The sequence below is a fragment of the Lissotriton helveticus genome, chromosome 1_1, assembly GCF_964261635.1.
Source record: "Lissotriton helveticus chromosome 1_1, aLisHel1.1, whole genome shotgun sequence".
NCBI lineage: Eukaryota > Metazoa > Chordata > Amphibia > Caudata > Salamandridae > Lissotriton > Lissotriton helveticus.
The window spans coordinates 2,091,349,435-2,091,375,589 of NC_136057.1; the positions used below are offsets into that span (position 1 = coordinate 2,091,349,435).

General features: G+C 44.4%; 1 protein-coding gene across 1 annotated transcript in view; it reads left to right on the forward strand.

Annotated features, from left to right (window-relative positions):
* LOC144756183 (vitellogenin-A2-like) overlaps positions 1 to 15,061 on the forward strand; it is a 60,044-nt gene extending 44,983 nt beyond the window's left edge. The window contains exons 24-34 of the mRNA XM_078645780.1: positions 437 to 487; positions 1,159 to 1,263; positions 3,568 to 3,780; positions 3,876 to 4,018; positions 5,797 to 5,935; positions 6,028 to 6,163; positions 7,041 to 7,227; positions 9,838 to 9,926; positions 11,879 to 11,976; positions 12,071 to 12,252; positions 14,795 to 15,061. Of these exons, the coding sequence (XP_078501906.1) occupies positions 437 to 487; positions 1,159 to 1,263; positions 3,568 to 3,780; positions 3,876 to 4,018; positions 5,797 to 5,935; positions 6,028 to 6,163; positions 7,041 to 7,227; positions 9,838 to 9,926; positions 11,879 to 11,976; positions 12,071 to 12,229 (1,320 nt within the window). The 3' untranslated portion in view covers positions 12,230 to 12,252; positions 14,795 to 15,061. The remainder of the gene's footprint in view (positions 1 to 436; positions 488 to 1,158; positions 1,264 to 3,567; positions 3,781 to 3,875; positions 4,019 to 5,796; positions 5,936 to 6,027; positions 6,164 to 7,040; positions 7,228 to 9,837; positions 9,927 to 11,878; positions 11,977 to 12,070; positions 12,253 to 14,794) is intronic.
* Positions 15,062 to 26,155: the final 11,094 nt, after the last annotated feature.

The following is a 26,155-nucleotide window of genomic DNA, read 5'->3' on the forward strand; positions in this document are numbered from 1 at the left end:
GAAAGCTGATAGCAGAATGAACGTAAAGCACGAGAGATGGGGGACTGATGAAGTGGGGGCACCTTACATTAAATGGCAGTGGGGGAAACTCCTTCCAGAACTGGAGCAGTGATCTGACCTGCTTGATTTGATTTGTGGAGTTAATCCAATGTTTTGACGCAGAGTAGGTCTCGGTGTGTAATCACTTCTTTTTCTTCTTGCTGTTCCACATTTGCAGCCTGGAGACTGTTCTCCTGGATGTTGTTTGTGGTTTGTTAGAGGTTCTCTTCTTGGTTTCAAATGTATGGAAGGATGTTGGTATTAACAGTCTTGTAAATGATGCAGCTAATGTTGAATATTTTGAGTCAGGCGTGATAATCACTTGTTTGTGCAGTATCAATTGCATGTTTAGAGAAAGGACCACTAAACAAATCTGTTCTCCTTGTTTCTTCTGCAGACGAACCCTGACATTTATGACCTACGTTTCACCCCAGCATACAAAAGCTCTGTAAGTGGTGTTCAAAATAATCTGAAGTTAATATTTCTGATACTTTATGTTAATTTACTTGAATTATGTGTAAGGAGCGATTTCTGCAATGTTAGCACCACGCTGCATATGTCATAAAAAACAGAATGTGTGGTTTTCATGTGGGGACCTAAGCCATCTCTCTCCGTTGAGCACTAAGTGGCACCAGTCAGAAAATTAAGACACACTCGTTAAAATATTAACTACCTTTTACAGGTCACAGTGTTTTGATATAGTGTGGGAGTTTAATGATAGCTTTGTAGATAGAAATTAAAGAATGTTTAAATCTTGAAGGCACTTGTAGTTCCTTTACTTTGCTTAGCTCAGGTCATACAATAGCAATATTCATGCTTTAGCTGCTGCTTGTATGTGGAAGGAAGACCTTCGAACACATCCATGGCTGCCATACCTCAATCCAAGATATCTTTAGGAGGAGGACAGAAAGATCAGTAAAATAATGTTTGATAGAAACAGAGAAATACATGACCATCGAGCTCACTCGTGAGGGTTTAGTTAGACCTGCGATCTCTAAGGATCAGTCAGGCCTGCAAATATATTTTAAAGTTGACTTTTAAAAGTTATTGCCATGATTATCATTTATGTAAACTGCATTTAAATTGTGAATTTCTATAAACTATTTTCCATTGATCCAGAATCCTAGGAAGAGAGCCTCAGGACACAGAGCTTCTTCCCAGTCCAGCTCCAGCTCTTCAAGCAGCAGCAGTAGCAGCGCCTCCAATGCCAGAAGATCTCAGAGGGTAGGTGCCCCATGAAAATAGATCACTATTACATTATCCCCTCATGTTGGACATCTTGGGAGGGCTCCTTTTCAGATTCTGCAAATTAACAAATTACGTTAAGCCAACTCTGAGGAAGTGGAGATGGAACGCTGGGCACCTTGGGGGATGGATGGATCACGAAAACAGGACTTTGGGTGCCATCCAAACTATTTAAAAAATGCTGTATTTCAAGGAAATGCCCACATTTCTAGAAGCAAACAAGTTTTATGATTACAAATATTCACAACATACTGCTTTGAAACTCGATTTATCTGCTGTGACCATCAAACTAGGAAATTCTGTACCACTCTACCACTGAAAAGTGCATACTCTCAATTTATTTTAAAGTATAAGTTCAAAAAGGTTCCATAAAAATGTGTTTTCACGAATTTGGATTGCTTTCTGCCTTGGTGAAACTGAATTGTGTTACATGAAAACCGATCTGTTGATTGGTTAACTTTGTCTAATGTCAACCATGTACATATGATCTTATGTTATTTCCTTTTGCTTTGAAGCGGTTCCGTCATCGCTGATTTCGCGTTCGTTTGAGCGGGCGGGGCCATGACGGAACCGCTCCGTCATGAGCACAGCTCAACCGAGGCTGGTGACTGAGCGGTTCCGTCACCAGCATGGGCGTGCCGCGCCTCCCCCCCCTCTTAGCGCTGCGGCGGAATAGCCGCCGCAGCGAAGGTTTTAATGTTCTGTACATATTCCAAAGCATGCATATGTGGTTCATAAGTGACAAACAAAATATCATCATGAGTGGAATGCTTGAATTAATTTCAGCCATTGCTTATTTCTCTAGCTGCTATCCAAGTCTAGACAGAGACCAGTCATATGCACATCACACTGGGGTCCTGCTCCAGTAGATATAGGCCACTCTGAGCTACAATGCCAGGTCCCATACAGTTGAGGATACCGGCATCCTTAAACATGTTACAAGCTATGTGTGACGTCAGTCCAATAACACAGTTGTTTGGGAACTTATGCCTGGGTTTCCCCATTGCACTTAGGGTGTCTCTTAGTTTCTGCCTTGTCTGGTGTAGCACGTTGAGAAGAAAACTATTGTTTATTACGAGGCCGAGTTCATTACAAGTGATACATTCAAGTAAGGCACTTATCACTCTTTATTTTTCCTGTAAACCATCTTGACAATGCATAGTGCTGTCTACAACAAACTCATGTAGAAGATATCTTCATGTTCTATATGAAAAATTTGAGGAATCCAAGCAATAATTCCCTCTGCAACTCAGGAGAAGAAGTCTTTATGTTGCCTAAAATAAACTTGAGATGAGATGTTTGTTTCTATGATAAACAGCCACTGGTGTCAAATGGTAAATCTGCTGATTATCGCTGATGCAAAGTGTGTCGTATGAAACGTTAATGAAGATCATTTGGAAAAAAGCAATTTTTTCAATGATAAACAGGCTACCATGTGTTTTCTTCAGCAAATCAGAGAAAGTGCAACTGTTGTATTAAATAAATTAGAATAATCTAGATGAAACGTCAGTGTCCCCTACTAGAGACTGTGGGGCACATTAGCAAGAACCTCGTTCAAATTATCGCCGTTTTGCTGCAGGAAACTGCTGCTAAAATGGCGATAATGGGTTTGCTAATATGCGTTATAGAATTCCAATAGAAGTCCAGGTTATTGGAATTCTTAAACGCATATTAGCAAGCCCATTATCACAGTTTTAGCGGCAGGAAACTGCAGCTAAAACAGCGATAATTTTAACGAGGTCCTTGCTAATATGCCCCATAGTTTATGAATTATTTACTAACAACAAGTGCATCAGGCTTCATGCTTCTTGATTGTCTCTGGGTCGAAAAAGCTTGCAATCACTAAAGGCAGAGGCTTAGAAGAGAGATCTTTTCAGAGTCCCACAGATGGTGGTGAAGATTCTAAAGACTGTGCAATTGCAATTTGGAAAGCACAGAATATGTTTCCTATGATGGACTGTGAAAGTCGAGGCATTATGGATTCTCGGGGCTCTGCTGTACAGCATAAGTACAACCAGTTGCGTTATACACAACCTGGCCGAGCAATTTTTTGCAATTCAAATCTATGGAAACCAAAAATATTTGCACACGGCCCTTTTTTCTTATTATATAGCAAGGTTATCCTCTGAGCAGAGTGCCCCATGTTTAATTGTGCAAGGGTGTTACCCGAACAAACATCCACTTTAGAAAGTGCCTGTGCATCCCTCCTGACAATAGAACTGGTGTAGAGTTTTCAGGTCTCCATTGTAATAGCTGTTTTCCACTTTTTTCACATACCTCTAGCCTGCATTTATGGGAGACAACAAGCCCCCAGTGTTGGCAGTTACTGCTCAAGCGGTGAGAAATGACAACAAGAAACAAGGATACCAGGTGATCGTATACGCCGACTACCACGCCTCCAAGCCCCAGATCCAGGCCTATGCTGTGGAAATCGCCGGCTCCAGTAGATGGCGGGCTTGTGCAAATGCGGTTGTTGTCAATTCTCATGAAGCACAGGTGAGGCCAGGCGAGCAGACGGCACAGGGAAAGTAACATCTTCTCTGTATATAATACATCAAATTAATATATGTAATTTTTTACATTATGATTAGGCCTACCTGAAATGGGGTCAGAATTGCAAGGACTACAAAATTGCCGCAACGGCTCAAACTGGTCACTTTGGCAGTCAACCGGGCTTGAGGCTGAAGGTGGAGTGGCCCAAAATTCCATCAAAACTGAAATCGGCTGGAAAATGGTAATATTTCTACATTACGTAAGAATTAACTGATTGTACATGTTCAGGCAAAGAAAGAAATTCTATATTCTGAGGTAGGCACCAACAGGTGATTTCCCCTTGTGACTTACACATTAGCACTATGGAAGGTCTCAATTCAAGCTGTAGTTAAAAATAGTGTTAAGCAGGTTGGTAGGTCTTCGGAGTCCTGAAAATAAAAATGGGTATTCAAAATGTTTTATGTTGAAGTACTTCAGAATAGACATCTTACATCATATTCATCCTCAAAGTTCAAAATGTACCCAACATACGACACAAATAACCAGATGCCTAGACATTTGCTCCTTGATGTTAGTCTCCACTAACCTGTACTAGCACTGCAGCTTTACCTGAAGGTCATCTTCGAATTTATTTAGACTTTTTTCTCTTGAGTAGTTTTTCAATGATGGTCATTTAACAGTCTTTGTAAAAAAAAAATCCTGTTTCCACTTTTAACTTAACCTGGTGCATGTACCTCATTCCGCTGACAAGTCATTCCATTTCTATCCCAATATTCAAAAGAAGGCATGCTTTGTAACATAAAAAAATCATTCAATTCTCTCAGCATGCATTTATAGGCATATACTATAATCCTTAACTTCTAATCAATCCAACATTTTAGCGTATTTTAATTTAGTTGCATAACATACTTAAAATATTTTCACAAGTTCAATAAATATGTGTTTTCTCATGCGGTGCTAGGAAAGAACAAATGCTACAATTTTTTTGAATTTTTCAATAACAGGCTTGCAGTCAGGATTGGGTACTTCTTCTAATGGGAGAGAGGCACAAATAACTGAAACAGTTACAAACATTTAGGCGGCATTTAGAGTCTGCCGGCATGCTGCAGCCTCCATCAACCAATAGATGCATCTCTACCCACTACTTGAAGTTCCTGTGCCCTGCAGAAATGGGAGGCTGCAAGGTTTCCACTGGTAGAACCTTAGCTGGCTCTTCTGAGGGAAACCCTTGAATGGGGGTCCATTAGTCATGGGACCACAGGCCCATAGTGGGCAATTGCTCCATGCTATTTAGGGTGGTGTGACTGTCACTCTTATTGAAAATCGCATAGTGACTCACACACTACATGTCTGAGGCATTATTTTGTTGTTGTGGAACAAACTTCCACTTCGGGAGTTTGTTCTTGTAGCAGCCATATCAAACATGGTGCTCACACATCAGATATTCAGTGCCTTTGACGAAGCCTCCTCAGCAGCGCCTTCACGCAGAGCACAGAAATCCGTGTCTGGCAGGTTGTGATGGCTGCATCTGCTCTGGGGTGTCCTCTTCTAGGACTGTGGAGGACAGAGCCTCTGCTGACCTGGTGGGATCGCAGGCCACACTCTAAACTCTAAAGCAATGCCCAGGAATGATCTAACTCTACACTCTAAAGGAATCCCATGGGATGATCTAACTCACCAGTGATGGCACTGACGTAATCAATGCCGAAGGGCTGATGAAGTGATTGCCAATGCCTACAATAGGACAGAACATGCACTTGAATGATGGAAGGAAAGACTCCAATTTGAAATATACAGTATGCAAAATCTCAACTGATCGTAAATGACTCCCTACAAATAGATCAACTATTTTTACATTCCTAAACCAAGCCAAACTCACCCATTAAGGAGCATGATTAGCTACTTAAACAAATGCTACAATGCAGATCACTGTATTTATGGAAACATTACCACCTAATTTTATACTTCATCTAAATGAGTAAATCAGCATCATATATTACTGTTGTTTCAATTATGCAGGGCTGCACAGTTTGTCCCAGGAGCTGCACTCATGGCTGGGTTCTCTGAAAAGATGCAGAAAAATCCCTCTAAGAAAGCAACAGTGGTCCTCTCACTAAGCTCTCCAAGATCCATTGATGCAGTTATGCAGGTTCCAAAGGTAAATATTACAGCTACTGACAGTAACACATTTCTAACCATGTAAAGGGTGGATCCATCGATATGTAATGCCTTTTTCTGATTACTTTGCAGCTCACACTTTATTACAGATCCATTCAGCTTCCATTTGCGATCCCTGCTGCTCACCCTACACAGATCTCATCCCTTCAGTCCCCCAGCTGGAATATTTTTACTGAAGCCCCTGAGTACCTGCTGGACAACCTAAGAGGTAAACACCTGGGAGCACTTATATCTAACTATTCCTTTGCTCTCGAATGTCAATTACATTTTCTTTTAAGGCCACACATGCTGTTTGTGTGGAATTTAATTAATATCAGAACATGGCACACATTTGTGTAAAAAAAAACTAAAAATATAAAAGTGCAAACATTTGAATATATACTTGTCCTCCTAATTACAATAAATAGTTTGCGGAATATTATAAAATCACCGAGCACACGTCCCAATAAAAACTGGTACTACATCATACTTTCAATGTAATATACGTGTCTAAACTTTTAAACGCTCAAATAACAGGCACTCTAATAATATGTATTCATACCATGGGCAAGGCATGAGCATTGAAATTGGGAATACATATAGGATTTTAACGAGGCATGTTGCAATCCATGCAACCATGACTTTGCCATTGCAAAATAAAGGAGTATTCATGACGAAGAAAATGTGCACTCATTTACCTGATGTGAACATAAATAAAATCAGGTTTTTACAATTAGGCACTTGGTGTTGATGATAGGGCAAAATATTTAAACACGGATGCCAGTTAGTAGTAGCAGCAGCTATCCTTGGCTTTCCCTTTGGTAACTTTGATCTCAGGCATCATGAGGTCAGAGGCAGTAATATTACAAAGGTTAATTTCTTTCATTTCCACTCCTAGCATTTCCTCATCACTAACAAAGATGCATCTGATGAGCTACATTTGAGAAAGGGGCCAATGCAGCAACATCCACCTTTAAAAAAGTGTCCTGTCACTTCCAGTGACCAGTACGTTGTTGATAACCAATATCCTGTTTGTAGCGTTTCTATTTTTCTCACTGTAGGGTGTACAAACATAAATATTTGAGTTCTTGTTTATAATTTCTTAGGTCGCTGCACGGTTTCCAAGGACACAATCACCACCTTTAATGATGTTGCTTTTAACTACTCGATGCCCCGAAGCTGCTACCATGTCCTGGTCCAAGACTGTAGTCCTGATCTGAACTTCCTGGTGATGGTGAAGAAAGTGGAAGAGTCTTCCGAGCAAAAGGCCATCAATGTCAAACTTGGCAGCTAGTGAGTATTTTCAGTCTAACAAGCCGAATGTTCAAAAGTGTGTATCCGTGGTGTTACCCTTAGATGTTAATCTCTCAAAACCAGTAGAAATGTGTTCCTTGTGTGTTTTATTCTATGACATGGTTGTCTAATGATTTTTATGCTTTATCGGATTCTAGAGGTGGTCAGGGCAATATCTTGCATCTCGGTGAGCTACAAACATATGACAATAGCTATAAAAAGGACTAAAAAATGATGCAGAATATCTTACAGTGGATCATCTGGCTAGTAAGAATCCAGTTGATCCCTGTGGTACCCTGTGCCAATCATACTGTTTGATATTTCTGACTAAGAAAAAACTGTAACCAATTAAGCTCACTCCCCTCCAAGCCATCTCTGATGATATGATTGAGTAGGATAACATGATAAACCATATCAAATGCTACAGATCTAAGTTAATTTGTAGGTCAATTAAAATAGATAACAGAACAGATTCAGTATTATGTGGTGTGTGAATGACAGTTTGCGAATCATCTAGAAATGTTGTCTCTTGTAAATGAGTACATAGAATACTTCCCACACATTTTCAGTGGTTTGGGGAATAATTGGTAAAAGTGAAATAGGATGATACTCTTTATGTCTTATGAGTCACTGTCTTTTTTTAACATTGTAACAACAGTTTCTTCTTTAAGGGTGCTAGGAACTAATCCTTGTTCAAGTGGAGAATTAAACCAAACAAGCAAAGGGTCAGATTTCGTGCTGGGTAATTGAAGGACAAGGTTCCAATGGGGTGCCTGAGTTTACTTTGGCAATCATAGAGAGTAGGTCTTCCCTAGTCAACTGGACTGAAGAAGATACGTTTCACAACTGAATTTTATAAATATCTAGGCCAAAGTTGACAAATTTTCCAAAAATATGAGGTGAGTTGCTCGCAGAACACTTGTGCTGGTATCATGCAAGATGTTATTGTGGAAGTGTCAGAGAGCTCCTGAGAATCAAAAAGATGAATTTCTGCTTGGTTGCAGAGACACTGATTACAAAGAAAAAAGCAATTTTGTCTGACCCAAACAAATGTGCTATTTGTATGCAGATAGCCCTTTTCTAAACTCTCTGTAACCTTTAACATGATCACTGAATGATGCCCCCATTTGCATTGTAGCCAGCTGAGTTTGAATTTGACCTGTGCTAAATCATGGGAGTACTATAGAGCAGAAACTCATTTAGAAGTCAAAGGGGCATGGTTATCAAATGCCATCATTAACCACTTTGATAAAGCAGACATTGATACTAAGCTGAATTCTGTTTTTTTTAAACTAGTCTCACCAAAGGACTTGGCAATATCAGTTAATATTGCTCTGTTCACTGCAAGAGATCCTAATAGTATAAGAAGTCTGTGTTTCCTCGGGTAACGATAATCAGATTTAATAAAAATGATGGTCATATAGGGAGAGGGAAGGACAGAAGGTTTACCTAATGACAATTAATGATTGGACATGTTCTAACGCATTTCCTTCCACACGTGTGGGTACAGGTATTGATTGTATTAGTTGCCCTTTGCCTCTCACCTTATCTTTCTGTAACCTGAGTGCTCTGTATTGGGTTATTACGGCAGTGATGATGCAACACCAGACAAAATGTGATCAGCTTGTCTCTACTGGGAACATTTTCAGATTTTGTATTGTTATGTCCAATTGCCATTTAAAACACAACTTTTATATATATAAAAAGCTACTTTGAACAACGTTCATATCCAGTAATATTTGTTTTGTGGAACATAGAGTGAAGGGGCTTGGTTCAATGGGCAGCAAAGGTCTATAATACTTTTTACTCGCAGGATGTTTTTTGTCGGTCTATTTCCAACAACTTGGTTTCAGGCATAGACTCCAAGAGGAGTTGTCCAGTTTGCTAATTGGTTTTCCCAGTTAGTGAAAAATGGCTATTGGCCAGTAATTTTGCCAGTGAGCAATTTAGTAGAATAGAAGCATCCCTATTCTGAATTTGGCCATTTAAAAACAAATCATACGACACCATATTAATTAACTGAGGGATCTAGCATATGTAACACGCAGCATGGATTTCTGCAGTAATTAAAATCATGGTAAAACACGGACTCTTGCTAATTGACCAGTCCTATCCCAAAATGCAACTGATGTCAAATTAAGGGAAATGAGATAACAATAGAAATACAAGCTATAAGATGGGAGGTGGCCCATCATGCTGACCCAATCTGCTGACTACCCCGAGCCAGAGAACAGGCATGTGGTATGGGCAGTGGGTAAAGCCCATTTTCTGGGTGGAAAATTAGAATTACGACTCTCGCTTGTCGAATCAGATGGTGCAATGTTTTTTCTTAGGAACGTGCACCATGCAGAAGGGATTTCTTGATTTGCGTTAAGTATGTGTCAGGGAAATTCTTGAATTACACCACCTGACCATGTAAGTGTTTATGCAGTGACACATTTTTGGTTTTACAGGAAGGGCCTTCTTTTATTCCAAAGTGCAAGCCTATCAAACAAACAGAGCAAAGTGTTATAAGCGCTAGGCCACACACTTACCATAACAAAGCATGTGATTTTGCATTGGAAGTAAAAGATATTACAAACATACATATAATCTGTTCTTCTTTTTCAGCGATATTGACATGTATCCATCTGCTGACTCCCTGAAGCTGACGGTAAATGGCATTGAAGTCAACAGGCTGCCATATGAATCACATTCTGGTAGGTGACAGAGTTGTATTGGATGCATCAATAATCAAACAATCAATTTCATCACAACTGAAATGAGGACCCATTTTAGGGTCAGTGGCAGGGGTCTACCAGGTTACAGCTGATAAGTTAGTATAACTCATTTGCTTCTATTATGAGATGAAGCCAGCAGTTGATGCTGCGGTATCTTCAATATCAGCATCAGGGGATAATGCTCAGTTAAGAGTCCTGTAGTTTTTCATTGTCCTTCTATGTGTAAATGAATTCAGACTCTTCTCTGGCCCGTTCTCCTGCACTCCCCTGCTCTCCCTGTCCTTTCGTTTGACTATATTGTCTTCCCTTGCTGGTCACCAATTCTCTCTATGGTTTCAAATTGTATAAAGTGGTCAAAAATGTCACTCTAGTTCTGTAACACACGTAAAAAGATTTGTGGTGCAGATTGGATTGGTTGTTGGTCCTACAATGAGTAAATCATGTACATGCTTGTCTTTCTCTTGAATCGATTCACAAAGACCACCTTTAAAAATACAGGAATCTACTCCTATGTTTTAGCAGATTTTTGACTTTTTGTGTTGCTTAACCATTATAAGCCAAAATGGCAGTCATACTATTCCAAGAGCACCACTACTCCCAAAACTGTACTTATTTGAGTTTTCAACGCTCATAAAATGTGCATGAGTAAACATGAGCATTTTTGAAATTTTTCTCTGGAAGGAAGGTTTTCCCCTTTGTGTAAGCCCCGTGTTCTACCCTTTATGCTTACATTAAATATGGGAGTGTTACTTTTGTTCTCTTATACCGAAAAGGTATTTGCTCATACCAGTGACATGAGTAGTGTTATGTATATTTCCAGGATGGGAATCCAATTTCAAAATGTTCATCGCACTTTGTGCTTTCATAATTCACAAAAATTACACACAACTCCCAGGTTTCCCAAAGTAACTATGTTTATCTGACAAGTAGCTAAATCAATAGTTACATGTCTGAGATGTATTAATTTCAGCCTTTTCTACAAGCTTCGAAAAATCTTAACTTGAATTGATCACGTGAAGTTAATTATCGCATTTTAAAGATTTTGAATGCTGACTTTTTGTGGCAACACTGGTTGATCTTAAGCAGATAATTTGATCCTAAAACTGTATTTGAATTTACTCAAGGATACATAGATGCCACCTTCTGACTTGATGACATGTGAATCATGTTTCCTTGCAATTTTGTAGGTTTGCTGAAATGGGATTTAAAGTATCACCAGGAGGGAAATCAAATATACACGTGGTAATGGTACCACAATATTACGTTTTGAAAGCTGACATGCACACATATGGAGACCAGCATATTAACTATTAGAATATATTGAAGATAAGTAGGCATAGGCCTGCATTGATTTACTATACTTAACTCTAAAGGTAATACCACAAAAATACACACTCACACACGCACACACTCACACAGACACACACACACACACACACACACCGTTATATACCTGCTTACACAATATTCTGGTTGTCAATTTCTTAACACAATATTTGTACATTTCAATATTTCTGTAATCAATATTCTGACACACAAGCACAAATATATTTTCCCTTTATTATTGAGTCAGACCTAAAGTGGAATTGATAAGCCTTTATTGTTAGTCGATAAAGTGTGATGATTTGGCATAGAACAGGCCTGTAATTATTTGAAAAATGTTCTCTAGAGATTGCACTTTCCTAGGAAATAAATTAAAGGGCCCCCTCCTGCATAGTATGCATGTTTATATGCATACTTGTTGCATTCTAAATAGATGTTTCAAATTAAAACTATATGTACAGCTCCAATTTATTAACAGATAAATCTCTTTCTCTTCTTGGATCTATCTCTAGCACTTTTTTTTATCTCTGCTGCATGTGTTCTACAATATATTCTGAAGTTCTTTGTTCATTTAAAATTCAACCACAGTACACTTCTTTTGATTCCAGAACTGCATTTGAAGATTGAAAAGGAGACTGATGGGCTGATCCTCCTCGCACCGGACTTTGGCATTGAGAAGCTTCACTACAATGGAGTCACATGCCAGGTATTCTGATGTATTTCACTCACTGCATGGTTGGCCGTTATGACAAGATTACATAGATTTACATCAGAGGTCTCTTTATTTCTTTATCATAAAGGTTACACCAGCTTTGTGGATGAAGGGCAAGACATGTGGAGTTTGTGGCCATCATGACGATGAGCGGGAACAGGAATATCAGATGCCAGATGGATATGTTGCTAAAGATGAGGGGAGTTTTGTCCGGTCATGGATTACAGAGGAATCATGTTCTGTTTAACAGTGAACAAAGGTTCTGAACTGGTGAGTTGACACAACGGATTCATTTGAGGAATGCAATAACTCTAGCAGAGTGGCCATCATTTTATTGGAACCAAGTCTACCATATAGATTGGCAGAGAGGCCCATGCATCCAATAAAACATTTCCTCTCTCAATTAGTTTTCCCACATTTAGCTTCCTGGTATTCCTAGTCATTACTGAATATTATAACTTGATATGTAAGCCCATTTCATTTTGTCTCCATTTCCAAATAGTATCTAGAATGTCAAATTATGAACATGATTTGTTTAATGGTAGGATGAATATCACAATTTAACTTGTAGCACAAATGTTTGCATGTTTCTTAATCATTTTGCTTAAGACTGTCAAGGAGTAGCAGGGTTGTGCTGCAATGGAAAGTAGGTTGTTTCTACCCAATACACACTCCATGCACAAACGTTACTACACATACACACACATAAACACACCCACACATAAATACCTGCATCTTCTATTTGCTAAAGAGATGAAATATGACACTAAAAGTGGTTCCAAAAAATTTCAAATTTCAAAACTATTAGATGATATTGTCTGTGAAGTACAAAGCGTTTAACAGTCATATCTCCTCAGATTCAACATTTGCGACATGGTATTCCGAATGGATACCAGTTCCATTTTTGGAACAAATGTGTTTAGGGCTCCCCTTCAATGCCAATTTGATATCATATGAATCAACATTTTGCCAACCCCCCACATTGGCATGGTAGCCCTTCACAAAAACAAAGTGGTCCAATTTGGAACTCTACTAAAAATCAAACAGATAAATCAAACTCATCTTTTTAAATGCATCCCCATTTTCTTTAGGGAAAACAGCTGTATTATAAAATAGATATTTTATTGAAAAGCAATAACAGATATGGTGATTTGTTGACCCCAGCAGGCCACCATCCTTGTGATGGCCTCCAATTGGAATGAGTTGCAATTTGCAACTTACCTGATGAATATTAATGAAGTAGGTTGAATTGCGACCCACTCTGACTCTGAATTTTCCAACTAGACCCAATGATACATAGATCAGTTCAGAAAAGTAATTACTGGACACAAAATTAGTGATTTCAAACTGAGACCTGTATTTTGCAACAAGCAAATACAATATTGGTCCTATGATTCCTCCTCACCTTGGGTTTTCCCTCTTAACTTTTTTCCATCACTTAGCCTGCCCTTCACTATGCCTGTTTACGAGATATTCATCCATATAGTAATTGATCACACCCATGAGAAAGAGAACCAATTATGCCACAGCACAGAGAAGCAAGTGACTCTAGAAGGTTGTTGACGTGTTTCAGCTTTGTCTCAGAGATGTACCTTGAGTCCCCTGTTGGTGACGTTATATGAGTTAGGCCCAGGTGATCCTAAGGAGCTGATATGTTCCCCAATGCAGAGAGTGTTAAGGTAATTTGACTGAAATAAGTACCCAAATATGGGTCAGATGAAGGGGTATGGCTGATATCCTGTATGACGGATTGATAAAATGATGCCCTTTGGAAAAAGCCAATGGACCTAGACACTTACGTATTGTTCTGCTTGTGATTAACCTACCCTGCAATTGAGTGGACAGGAGGGTGGGGGTGCAAATCAAATTCCAGTCTTATTTGGTCTATACTCCTACAAATGTTGTGCTATTGGAAAATATAATCTTGCAAATGCAGCCTTTACTGACTATAAAGTGGGGTTTACTTATGTAAATGTAAATGTACAGGAATTTATATAGCGCAAATCACCGAGCGGTTTCTAAGCGCTTGCTTAGGGAACCCGTCCTGGTATTCCCCTGTGAGATAACCCGGCAGGGTATCCGCAAGGTGAAAGCCAGGCATCCCGCCGCGAGGGGCCGTTGTGGAGATTAAGCAAGCTATTGCCCAGAGTCGCAGAGTGAGAACCAGTGAATCGAGTAGGCACCGGAGCGAGAATTGTCGAGTCCATGGACATTTTAGGACTCAAGCCCCGCTGAGCCGGGAATTGAACCCTGGTCCCGGGCTGACCTCTGCTTCCAGGTCTGCCTCCTCTACCCAGTGAGCCACACTTCTCCAATCTCTACCCAGTGAGCCACACTTCTCCACATGATTTAGATTAAAACAGTTTTTAATAGAATTTATAGAAATAGAAGTCTGCAACCAAAGAAGTATAAGAGCCTCTCTTATAATACTATATTTACAAGACAACTTGTCTTGTAATACCACATATTTCCCCATACAAATTTTGCAAGGCAAACCCTACTGTAAATTGTGTGAGGAAAACACAATTTGGTCTTAGTTTCGCAGCTTGTAGAATGAGAACAGGGCACTGGAAGATAATATGGCATCCAGTAAAAATTGCATCCTGTGGTAATGCCTGAACGTATTCTGCCAATTATCTGGGAGCTTACTGCTAAAAAAAACTACTTATACTCATATATGTTCCGCCACTAACAACATATGTATCTGCATTTGTTTGTGTGCATTTATTGATGCCTAGTACAGTCAACACTGTCAGGGCCTCAGCATAAACCTGGCTGTTGCATGTTGATAACTTTCACTCTTTTTGTACAGATTCTACTCTGAACTCTGCTGAAAGTCTAAAGTGGGCAAGAAGTGAAGATTTTAATGACACAACATGATGCTGATTTGAAGAACTACAAAGCACTCCGCAGAACAACCACTCAGAGGATGAGATTTCCACATCAACCTTTCACCAGTGTGTCATTTTAAATGATTCTAAATCTAAATTGACCCATGATTTGCTATTCCAACTATAAAATGATAAATTCCATATAAATATATTATTTCCAAATAAACATTTCTTTCATTCAAAAAGAAGCACAGGCGTCATTGTTTCATTTCAGTTAGCAAGTCATTAAGGTGTAAACATAAATGTACCTTTTTGTCCAAAGAATTAAGATTGGATCAATTATTTTGCAGTTGCACTGGAGTTAGGGGTGCAGCACCTGATGCAGTCCCAAAAGAAAGGTCAGTAAAATAATGGAATATAAAGAGGACGCTTTAAAATGGTTTATTTTTCCTTTCAGAATTTCATCTATTTTTAAATACATATGGTTAAATGCCAAGCACACTTTCCTTTCACTAATAATTCATCGATAAAACAATACCTGTTTGGTTTCTTTTTGGCTGTGTAGGACCTTCATTTGGTAACCTGAAACCAAGTAATGCTTAACTAAAAATCAGGAGACTGGAAATGAACGTTCTAAAATTGTTCTAAAACACACAAAAGTTTGGCTCTTACTAGACATTAAGCATATTGAAAAATATATCACCTTAATGAGACCTACAAATGAGATATTTCCTGTAGTTGTTTGTGTTAGATACCCTACATTTTAGAAGCTTGAACACAAACCGCGTACAATAGTTGTGCAAAATGATATGTATACAAGCCTACATTTTAAAAAGCTCCCTCTGAGTTAAGATGATCGCCTCGAGTACACACAGTATACCGCCGAGCTGAACTCGATCTGCAACAGTACGGCAAGGCAGTGAAAGACCATCCAGAGAGAAGCAGTCATTCACGGGAGCCTACCTTTCCTTGCTACCGAAGCCTTCAGGGTGGTTTGACGCAGACGGCGGGGGTCAGAAGCCCTGTCGGTGGGCGCTCCCTTTCGGGTGGGTTCGGTGTTCTCTTGAGGGGGTATACCGTCGGCCCAGACAACACTTTCGGCGCGGCGGGTGCCTCCTCTTGGTGCGGCTGAGTCTACAAGCACCGCTTGACGCGGCCGGAGCCGTATTTTGCCTGAACGCGGCCCCGGGAGCCGCCCTCGAATGCGGCTGGAGCCGCAAATCCCGTTTCCCGCTGCGTTTTAGCAAAATTGCGGCTCCAGCCGCGCTGAAACAAGGTCTGCGGCTCCGGCCGCGTTGGAGGACAGTTCGCGGTGGGAAACGGGATTTGCGGCTCCCGGGGCCGCGTTCAGGCAAAAATGCGGCTCCAGCCGTGTCAAGCGGTGCTTGTAGACTCAGCCGCAAGTCGCCCTCCAAAGCGGCTGGAGCCGCAAATCTTGTTTCACAATAGTTCTAGCCCAGCAGCAACTGGCACTTTAGCCTGGGCCGGCAGTGCAGCATCCTGCTCACAAGTGAAAATACACTCCTTTAACACAGGTCACCAACATGGGGCCGCAACTTACTCCATCAGCGTGGCTGTAGCCACAAACATTGTTTGAAATAGCAGGAGCCACGAGGCATTTTCTTCAACGCTGCTGAAGCCGTAAAACCATTTGAATGCGGTAGGAGCCGGCAGCACTCGAACGTGGCCGAAGCGGCAACTATTTTTTGTTTCACGCAGCATGGTCAGTCAAAAACTCCCTAAATGCGTCATGCTCTCCACTTATATTTTCACCTACTCCATGGCCCTGTGGGGGACTTATATTAGCAAAGAGAGAGTCTTAAATTAGTAAAAAAATTCTATCTTACTAAGGACGCAGGCGCGGAGCCTGAATCCACACAGAAACAACAACTAAGCCACCAAATACTAGGGGCTCCCAGCGTAATAACTTGGGAACCAACCATGTGGCATCAAACTCTGTAGTCTTCTCATCTCAAGGGCCACTTCTCATTTTTTTTTTAAAAAGCACTCAGATAGCCCGACAGCCCGGCAGTCCCTTAACTCAACCGTTCAACTAGTACTCTAACTGCTCAACAGCTTAATAGGCCAGTAGTTTTAACACACCAATAATTTTAAAAGGAGGCCTTAACCTATTTTCCCTCATCGACATTAACTTTCCTTCACGCGAACTCAGGGCAATCTCAAATATGAGGACAAGAAATTCAAACCTGGTCCAACCTCAAGCGAAGCCTCGCCCCCACAAATCAGCAAAATCGGCAAAATTTAAAATTGCTCTACCCTCTAGCAGAGGTGGTTCCAAACTAGGGCCAAGTCCCAAGGAGGGCCCCCCGGAGGACCAGCAAACAGGAGACCTATTATCAGCACCAGCACCAGCACCTGTAACTCCACAGGGAAGGGCTTCCACTACACACGAGCCCACGGCTAACAAGAACAGTCCGAGCACCGCAAAGAGAACGATCAGCATAGATGGTAACAGAGACATAAGAGAGTTCCTGTACCGTACAACTCCCGACGACAAACTTGGGGCATCGGGAGGAGCAGCGTGTTCATCTGGCTCAGGAAAAACCACCAGAATTGCCAGAACATCAACAGACGTTAGCAACAGAACTTTAGAACCCCACTCACCTAGGCACCTAGCCATTCCACTTTCACCAGATATAATCATCGTTCGGGGGGAAAGAACACCAGAAACAAATGCAGCACCGGGTATGCTGAGCCACAATAGCCCACGCAATTCAGCTATTCAAAAATGAGGGAACTCGCAAACGGGACCCGAGGCTAGTGGAGCCAATGGAGCCATTGGAGTCAATGCTCACATAACAAGTGAAACAGCAGAAACATTAGAAACCAATCCCCCAAATCGCAGGGGTCCGGTACAAAACAAAGATCCTTGGATCCCCAGCCCTCCCAGAGGGGGAGCGGATAAAGAGCAGAAGCGCCCTAAAATCGAAAATCACTTAGCACTAATCAAAGAAGCCTTGATCTCAATGGCAAACGCCGCAATAATGCACGCCGACAAACTGGACGCTCAAATAAACATACTACAAACAGTCGCCGGTTTGATTTCAGGGATAGACTCCGATGGGTGCAGCAAAAAATTGTCGTCTTTATGGGATAAAGCAGTACTGGCAAAGAGATCCCATGCATGGACAGTTATTGCTTCGTACGGTATGCTAAAACCCCAAAGATATTTAGGAGACTCAAATAGCCAAAGGGCAAAGCTGAAGCTGATGAATCTACGATTTGGAAATAGCCAATTTCTTGGAGACGCCCCTACATGGAAATTGATGAGTAGTGAGAGGGCGTGTCGCCTCTGTTATTACAAGAGGGAAGACATTTGTCATATCATCTGTAGCTGCCCTGCACTAATAGAAGAACCTAGGAGGCTGTTAAGGTCGGACTTTAATAGTCAAATTATACGAACATGCCGACAAGCAGTCTTAGCCAGTTTACAAGGAGAAAGCTTGCAATTCATGGGTAGACTTTTGAAGTTTATAGAAATAGTGGAGAAGAAATTGCTTAACTGTGGACAATGAGGATGGTTTTATTTATATTTGGTTTTATACATTGATGAAAAGTTTCTTTTAATTATGTGGTCTTAATAATGTATGAAATGTAAGAAGAATTATATAATGTTGTTTTAACTGTAAGTTTTTAGTAACTGAACAATACATTTTTTCATTCATTGAAACTTTTAGAAAGTTGCAATTTTCATGTCCCAACCACTTGCCTGTATCCTGTGTCACATGACAGTGAGAAGCTTGGCAGTTGGCCTTCGTGTATTCCTCCTGGAGAGTGAGACAAAGAGGGAATAGTGGTTGGTAAGATGGGCCAGCATGCCAGGATCGATGGGGCAGGTCAGTTCCCTGCCCTGCTTCCATTTCAAAGGACTGCCTCCAGCATACACACAAGAAACTTGACACCAGCCTTTTATCACCCTAGGCTACTTGGAGCCTTGACAGGAAAAGGGAAGAACTTTACAGACCAGATTTGGCTGTAGATAGGATGGTAAATTCACTTCAAAGGCTGGGACGAGGTATACATGTTGGGCCTCCTGAACCACCTCTTCAGTACACTCCTGCACCTGTGGACTACAGAAGAAGGACTACCTTGTTCCCTAGAGGACTGCCCAGCTTCTTGAGGTCTCCTTAGCTCTTCAGAGGATTGCCCCACTACTACCAGAGGAGTGCTCTGCTGCTTGAGGTCTGCCTTGTTCTCCATGAGATTTCCCTGCTGCTTGAGGCCTGTCCTGCTCTCCTTGAAAGAAGAATGGACTTCCGACCTTCATCTCAGGGTACCTGATTGACTCCAAGGGTCAGTTGGCTGACTTCCTGTTCTGAGATACAGGGACACAGCAAGCTCCAGAGACCTCCTTATATCTGCCCCCTGACACGCTGCAACTGGGCCAGCCTGGACCTGTAACTAGACCTGCCTGAGACCTGCTGGCCTCTGCTAGATTGAGTCCTTCATCTGCAAGAGGGGCCTCTCCAGGACGGACCTGAACCATTGTTTGGCATCTGAGTGCACTTCTCTGCAAGGAAAGGTGATATCCTGAAGTTTCAGTTTCTTCGCATCCGCAAATGGGCCCATTCCCTCCTATACTTTAATGCCTGCTACTACTGCCAACGCAATGCTCTGGTGAACCAGACCATTTGCTCTACAGCAATCTTTAATTACATTAGACAGGCAACATGAGTAAAGAGTATACAAAAAGAAGATCAGACAAATAACAGAGCAAAACAGATAATTCCTTTGTCTTTTAAATCTTCTTATTCTTGTTGTCTGTCAGTGTACACAAAAGTGGAGCCAACGCATTTTGGACTATAAGGGGCTTCATTAGTGCAGACATAGGTTCTGGCGATCATGGCCTGTGGGTTTTTTCCTGGTCCCGCCCCTGCTGTCCAAGGCTCCCGTCACTGTCCGAGGCTTTAACAAGGCTCTTACTGCTGTCCGAGGCTCCCAGTTGTGTTGGAGGCTCCCACCACTGTCTGGCTGTCCGAGGCCCATGTTTGTGTCTGAGGCACTCCTGCTGTTGCCCGGGGATCTCACTGCTCTCTGGAGTGCTCCTCCACTTCCTTCCAGCGCCGACCAAGGCCTCTGGTCCGAGGACTTCGCTGCTGCCCGAGGCACCCAGTCTGAGTCTTCCTCCGCTGCCCAAGACTCTCAATGTACAAGGCTCCGACCTCTCTCTTCTGAATTGAACCCTGCAAGGCTGTTACTGCACTCTGCTGGCTTGGATTGCCTAACAGACTGCTACTGAAAAGCAGTGTGGGATTGGATTGGCAGACCACCAGCGATAACCCCCGAAACAAGATCTGCACTTCGTGCTACAGCAACAACAGCCCACAGAGACCACCAAAGTGAAGCTCCAGTTATAATCGTCTGCAAATCCCCATCAGATCTACGAGCTACTACACTGACTGTCCCTGATGCCAGTTCTGCTCTTCTCACTGCAACCACAGCCATCTAGTATGTTCTCCTTGTGGCCTCGTCCACTACGAATTGGGCTTATTGCACCAGACTTTGAGAAAGTTACTTTTTCAGTTGGACTAACCTGGGTCCTGAATCTGGCCCATCCTCCATCTCAGTTGGCAATAACTTTTGACTTTCCTGTGGTTAGCATGACCAGATGATCTCTAAAGATAATCTGTACTTTGAGGCACTATAGTTACCTAAAACCTTTGACATTGCATATCTCAGGTTCTGCTGAAGGGGATTTTTATCATTCTAGTGTCATTTTATTTATTATAATTTACTCTATTTTTCTAAATTGTTGTGTGATTCTTTTGTGTTTAGTTATCCCTTTATTACTGTTGGTGTGCTACATAAATACTTTGCACATTGCCTCTAATTTAAACCTGACTGCTTTTATGCCAAGCTACCAGAGCGAAACTCCTGCAGGTATCAAAGTCGGCCAAAGTGGGACAACTGGGGCTGATCAGAACAGCAGACAAGGGACAACGGAAGGAGAATCAGATCTCCAGCCTGCGTTACTGAAATGAGAGGAAGTGAAGACAGTGGAGCTCTGTCTCAACCCTCACTGCAGAGTGGCGCTCGCCTTAGTAAACCACGAACAGCTTGACGCCTGGACGAGCGATCGAGTAAGGGTGAGGACCATGGATGTGCCTCACGACACTAAGGCATGGTACGGAAGCCTGAAGTAAACACAGAGGGACAAACTTGGCATCCGGGTGATCAGGCAGCCACGATCGATGCCCAGAAGGATTCGGGGCACTGAGCGGCAGGGACTCAGGCTGAGAGGAATTAAGGTGGTCACATTGCTCGAACGATGGAGGTGAGTGAGCCCTGTTGCTGGGTAAGTCTGAAGGCTGTACTTGGGGCGAGAGGCCTAGGGAATAGTGGAAACCACCTGCGGGCAGGGGCCCCTGGAGAACAGGACCCCTGGGAAACAGAAGGGACACAGGCACAAGCAGAGGGAGAAGGAGGCTGAGTGAAGAGCAAGAGGCTGGCGCAACAAGCAGAGACATGCCACAGGTGAGCGCAATACCTCAACCCGGGCGCTGTGTCAGAGGGCCCATTAGACAATAGTGAGACCAGGCTGAAAAAATTCACGGCCCCGGCTGGAAGAAGCGGCCACCGGACAGCTAGGCACATGGGCTGGATTAAAGAAAAGAGTGTGCAGACCCCATCTGGGACTCTGCCAGCAGTGAGAGTGAAGAGACTGGACCGGGAAGGATAATCAAGGCCTGCAAGATCAAGGGAGAAATTGAAGGCCTAGACCTGAACATGGATAGTGGGTCACACGTAAACTAATGCAGGACAACGCTCCTGGTTTCCTCAACATTTGTTGAACGATGGGAGTCTGACAATTCTAGCAATACAAGCTCCTGGACACTCAGGGACTGGAGAGGGGGTGGAAAGAAGAGGCTGAAGAGATGTTGAAAGAGCTTCCCATACTTCACCTTTAAAACCGTAAAACAAGGGGGGGCGGAGCTAGCCGGCGTCCATGTAAGACGTGCGAGCGCGGAGCTCCTTACCGATAACCCGCCAAACTCTTACAAACACATCCTACAACAGCCCTGCCGACGTTCACAACTGTGGCGGACCACCGCACGACACCCCGGTAGGACAGTGGCCCCTCTACCCGGTGGAGAATAGGCGCGGTGCGACTTGGCGCCGAAGCGATCGGGGCAACGACATCCCAGGCCGCGATCCCCGACCTGAACTGAAGAACTGCCCGGGTTACGTCGCAGTGCGTGCGGCGTGGGAGATCGGGCGGTCCCGGCTGCCAGCAGAGACACCTGGTCGGTCGGCACACTCGCGGCCGGAGCTGGCGGCGGCAGTGAGGACCGGCCCCCGTCCGGTGTCGACAACTTGAGGGGGTTCCCACAGTGAGTACGGAGCACACATAGACTGGGATGAGAGCCCCAAAAAAGACTTGCAGCCCTAAAGGCGAGGCGTACTGTTCGCCGCCACCGCGCAGTGAAGAGACATCGGAGGGGCGGTGTGAGGCTTACCCCCAAGCACAGGTCCAAGTCGGCCGCCCTCTGGACGGACAAACTGCAAGGGGTACTGCCCAAGGGTGTGACCTGCGAACCGGCCAAAATCTGCAATCCGGTGCGGGCGGCCGCCATCTTGGGCAACGGTCCGGCTGAATACCACCCTAGACGGGGGGGACCTCCGCCGCTTCGCTCACTACTAAGCCTGACCACTGCTCACAAGTTGTGGACCCCACACCCCTGAGCCGGCCGGCTGTGTGTCCACCAGGACTACCATGGGGAAAGGGGACAGAACGCAGCCCAAGCTATCTTTTGACCAGAGGAAGGCAAAGGGGGCCGAGGGGGCAGCACCAATTACCCCTCCACGCCCTACAACGTCCGAGAACTCTCTGTGCTCGGAGATACGGGGCATGCTGGGGAACATGGAAAAGGGCCTGCAGGACAGCATGACGGAGATCAGCACCAAAATTGACGCGCTGACGTACAGGATGGACCGCATGTCCGAGAGGGTGGACAAACATGCGGAGAGGCTGGACATGGCGGAGAGACGGCTCACAGAGGCGGAAGAGGCTCAAACAGAGTGGGACAAGGACCGCAGACAGTTTGGCCGGCTGCTCCAGGTAATACAAGATAAGACGGAGGATTTGGAGGCGCGCTCAAGGCGCTCCAATCTACGCATTACGGGAGTAGCAGAATCCACAAGCACCGGTAAAATGGAGCTGTTTGTGGAGAAACTCCTTCGGACCCTGTTGGGGGAAGATGTCTTCTCCCCTATGTTTATTATCGAGAGGGCCCACCGCACTCTGGGGCCGAAACCACAACCGGGCCTCCCGCCACGTCCGATTATTGCGAAGCTATTAAATTACCGGGACAGGGACTTGGCATTGCGTCTGGCCAGAGAAAAGGGAAAGCTACAGTTCGAGGGCATGGACATCTCCCTATTCCCGGACTTCACGGCGAGAGTACAGGAGGAAAGGAAGCGATTTGCCCCCTACAAGAAGCAGCTGAAAGACCTGGGGCTCGACTACGCCATGCTGTACCCTGCGAGGCCTCGCATCAACAGGCAGGGTCACTCTCACTTCTTCACCGACCCTGCAGAGCTTAAGAAATCCTTAAAGGAATGGGAGAAGGACAACCGCAATGGTCAGAGGAGCCGGCAGGAGGACCTGGAGGCCTCATCCCACTTGGATGATCAGGAGTAACCGGACACTAGAGCGACGCTGCTGAACTGATGGCGCTGTGCGGCGCTCGGACTGACACACAGTCGGTGTGGTCCGTCGAGATATGACTTTGGGGTGAGATCTAACTGATTCTATCGGAATGGTTTGTCTGCGCTGTGGTTTGGGTGGGGGGCCGCTTAACTGGCTGAGGGCAATAACGGGCTAGACCCCTCCACATAAGGGTCTGTCCTTAACAAACTGCGAAGACTGGAGCTGGCAGGGCTCAATGCTACGGGGCGGGGGGCGGGTCGGGAGCGCGCGAGTGGTTACTAGCTCTGGTCTCCCTGCTGAGCCGTTAGCTGGCTAGACTTCTCTGCCCCTGCGCTTTTGGCTTTTGGCTCCTTCGGGGGCTACTTGGGGTTCTGTAGAGTTTCTTGTTGCATAAAGGGGGGGATGGTGGGTGGCGATGAGTCCTGTCTGACCGGGTTGGGGTTGGTCGGCTGTGGGTGGGTGGGAGGCTGTTCTCTGATTCACATGTTGGGACTGTTATGCGGGATGATTATGGGTGGTGCTAGGGGGGGGGTATTTGTGTGTTCAGGGTAGTGGAGACGCTCATGCAAGAAGGTATATATGGCTCGAGGGGACTCCATGTGTAATGCTGTGTTTCGCTGCTTATCGGGTGCTCTTGGTGTTTGGCCCTGTGATGGGGAAGACTACTCATGCTACCTGTAGACTAATGATGGAACAGTTGAAATTGAAATGTCGAATGCCGCCATGACTGATCGCACGCACACCCCACACACTCTCAAACTGATGACGTGGAATGTACGGGGGCTAAATGATCACCGCAAACTGAGGAAGGTCCTTAGTTACCTGCACCGTCATAAGGTGGACATAGCCCTTCTACAGGAAACGCATTTGCCCACCCATAGCAAGATGCTACAGACACGAGGGTTGGCGGGACACATAGTGATGTCTGGCTTTACGACACACTCTAGAGGGGTACTGACCTGGGTTAGCCCGTCCTCGCAACTGACATTGATCCCGGTGGAGATAGATACTGAGGGGCGGTATGTCCTGGCCAGATGTGTAGGCAAGGGGCTAGACCTCCTGATTGTTAATGTTTACGGCCCTAATTATGACAATTCAGACTTCTATGCAGCTCTGTCCGCACTATGTAGGAAGCACACTCAACCAGGGGTGTTATGGGGGGGTGATTTTAACTTTGTCTTCGACCCCGAGAAGGACCGTTCCTCAGGACCAGCCCGGAGGCCGGTGGCTTCTGCTGCTTATATGAGAGCCGAATTACTCAAACTTGCCTTGGTCGATGTCTGGAGGGAGAGGCACCCCACGCTCGGTGGCTTCACCCACTACTCGGCCTTCCATAATGTCCACACTCGTATAGATTATTGGTTGGCGTCGTCTTCGGTCCAACGAAGTATTGGCAGGTGCGAGGTGCTGCCGCGCACCCTATCTGACCACTCTCCCGTGGTGTTACATCTCACCACGGCCAGGAGAGGTATCCCAGCTTTTACCTGGAGGTTCCCCCCCTTTGCCCTACTAGACGAGGTGTTTCGGGGCGAACTGGCGGAGGATATTGAGGGATTCTTTGCTACAAAGCTGGGCTCAGTAGATCACATTTCTACGATCTGGGAGTCGTTTAAGGTCTTCACTAGAGGCATGGCTATGTCCAAACACTCCAGTACACTGCGTACTATTAGAAGAGAGTTGACCGCGCTGGAGGCCTCACTAGCGGACCTGGAGAATAAACAGCTCAGAGACCCGGGTCCCGACATCGACTCGAGGTTTGCCCCTCTGTTATCAGAATACCAGGAGCTGGCGGATAGGGAGGTCCTCTTTATGGGGAAATATGCTACGGCCCGCGCTTATGGAGAAGGGGACAGGCCAGGCGCCCTTCTGGCCCGCATGGTGCGGAGTTCACGCAAACCCCTAGTCGTAGAAGAACTGACCACCCCGGAAGGTGACGTGGTCACAGATGAGGAGCAAATCCTAACAACTTTCCGTCGATATTACGCGGACCTCTATCAATCCAGATCCCTGGGCGTGGAGGAAGCCATGGACGACTATCTGGGACATATAAATATGCCATTTTTGCGGAACTCCGACAGGGAATTCCTTATGGCCCCCTTTCATGGGGACGAAATACTGGAAGCCTTGGCGGGCATGAGAGCGGGTAGTGCTCCGGGTTCTGATGGGCTCACGGTGGGCTTCTATAAAGCCTATGCTGGGATCCTCCTTCCTCATTTGGTCACTTTGATGAGATTTGTGAGGATGGGGAAATGCCCCCCACCATGCGGGAGGCACTGCTAGTCACAATCCCGAAGCCGGGGAAGCCGCTGAACATGTGCAATTCCTACAGGCCCCTTAGTCTGCTAAATGTGGATGCTAAAATTTACGCGAAAGTACTGGCCAATCGGCTAGCCCTCCTAGTCCCGGAACTGGTTGCACCTGAACAGTCTGGGTTCGTCCCTTGTAGAAACCTGACGTACAATATACGCACGGTCCTGGGTACGATGCAACATGTGCGGCAGGAGAATGGCGCTCTGGCGATTTTCCTGGATATGGAAAAGGCATTCGACTCAGTTGAATGGCCGTTTCTGGTCCGGGTGCTTCGGAAGCTGGGTCTGGGTGAACCATTTCTGCAAAGGGTTGGCGCACTGTATCACCGACCGTCGGCTAGATTGAAATTGGGGGATAGAGT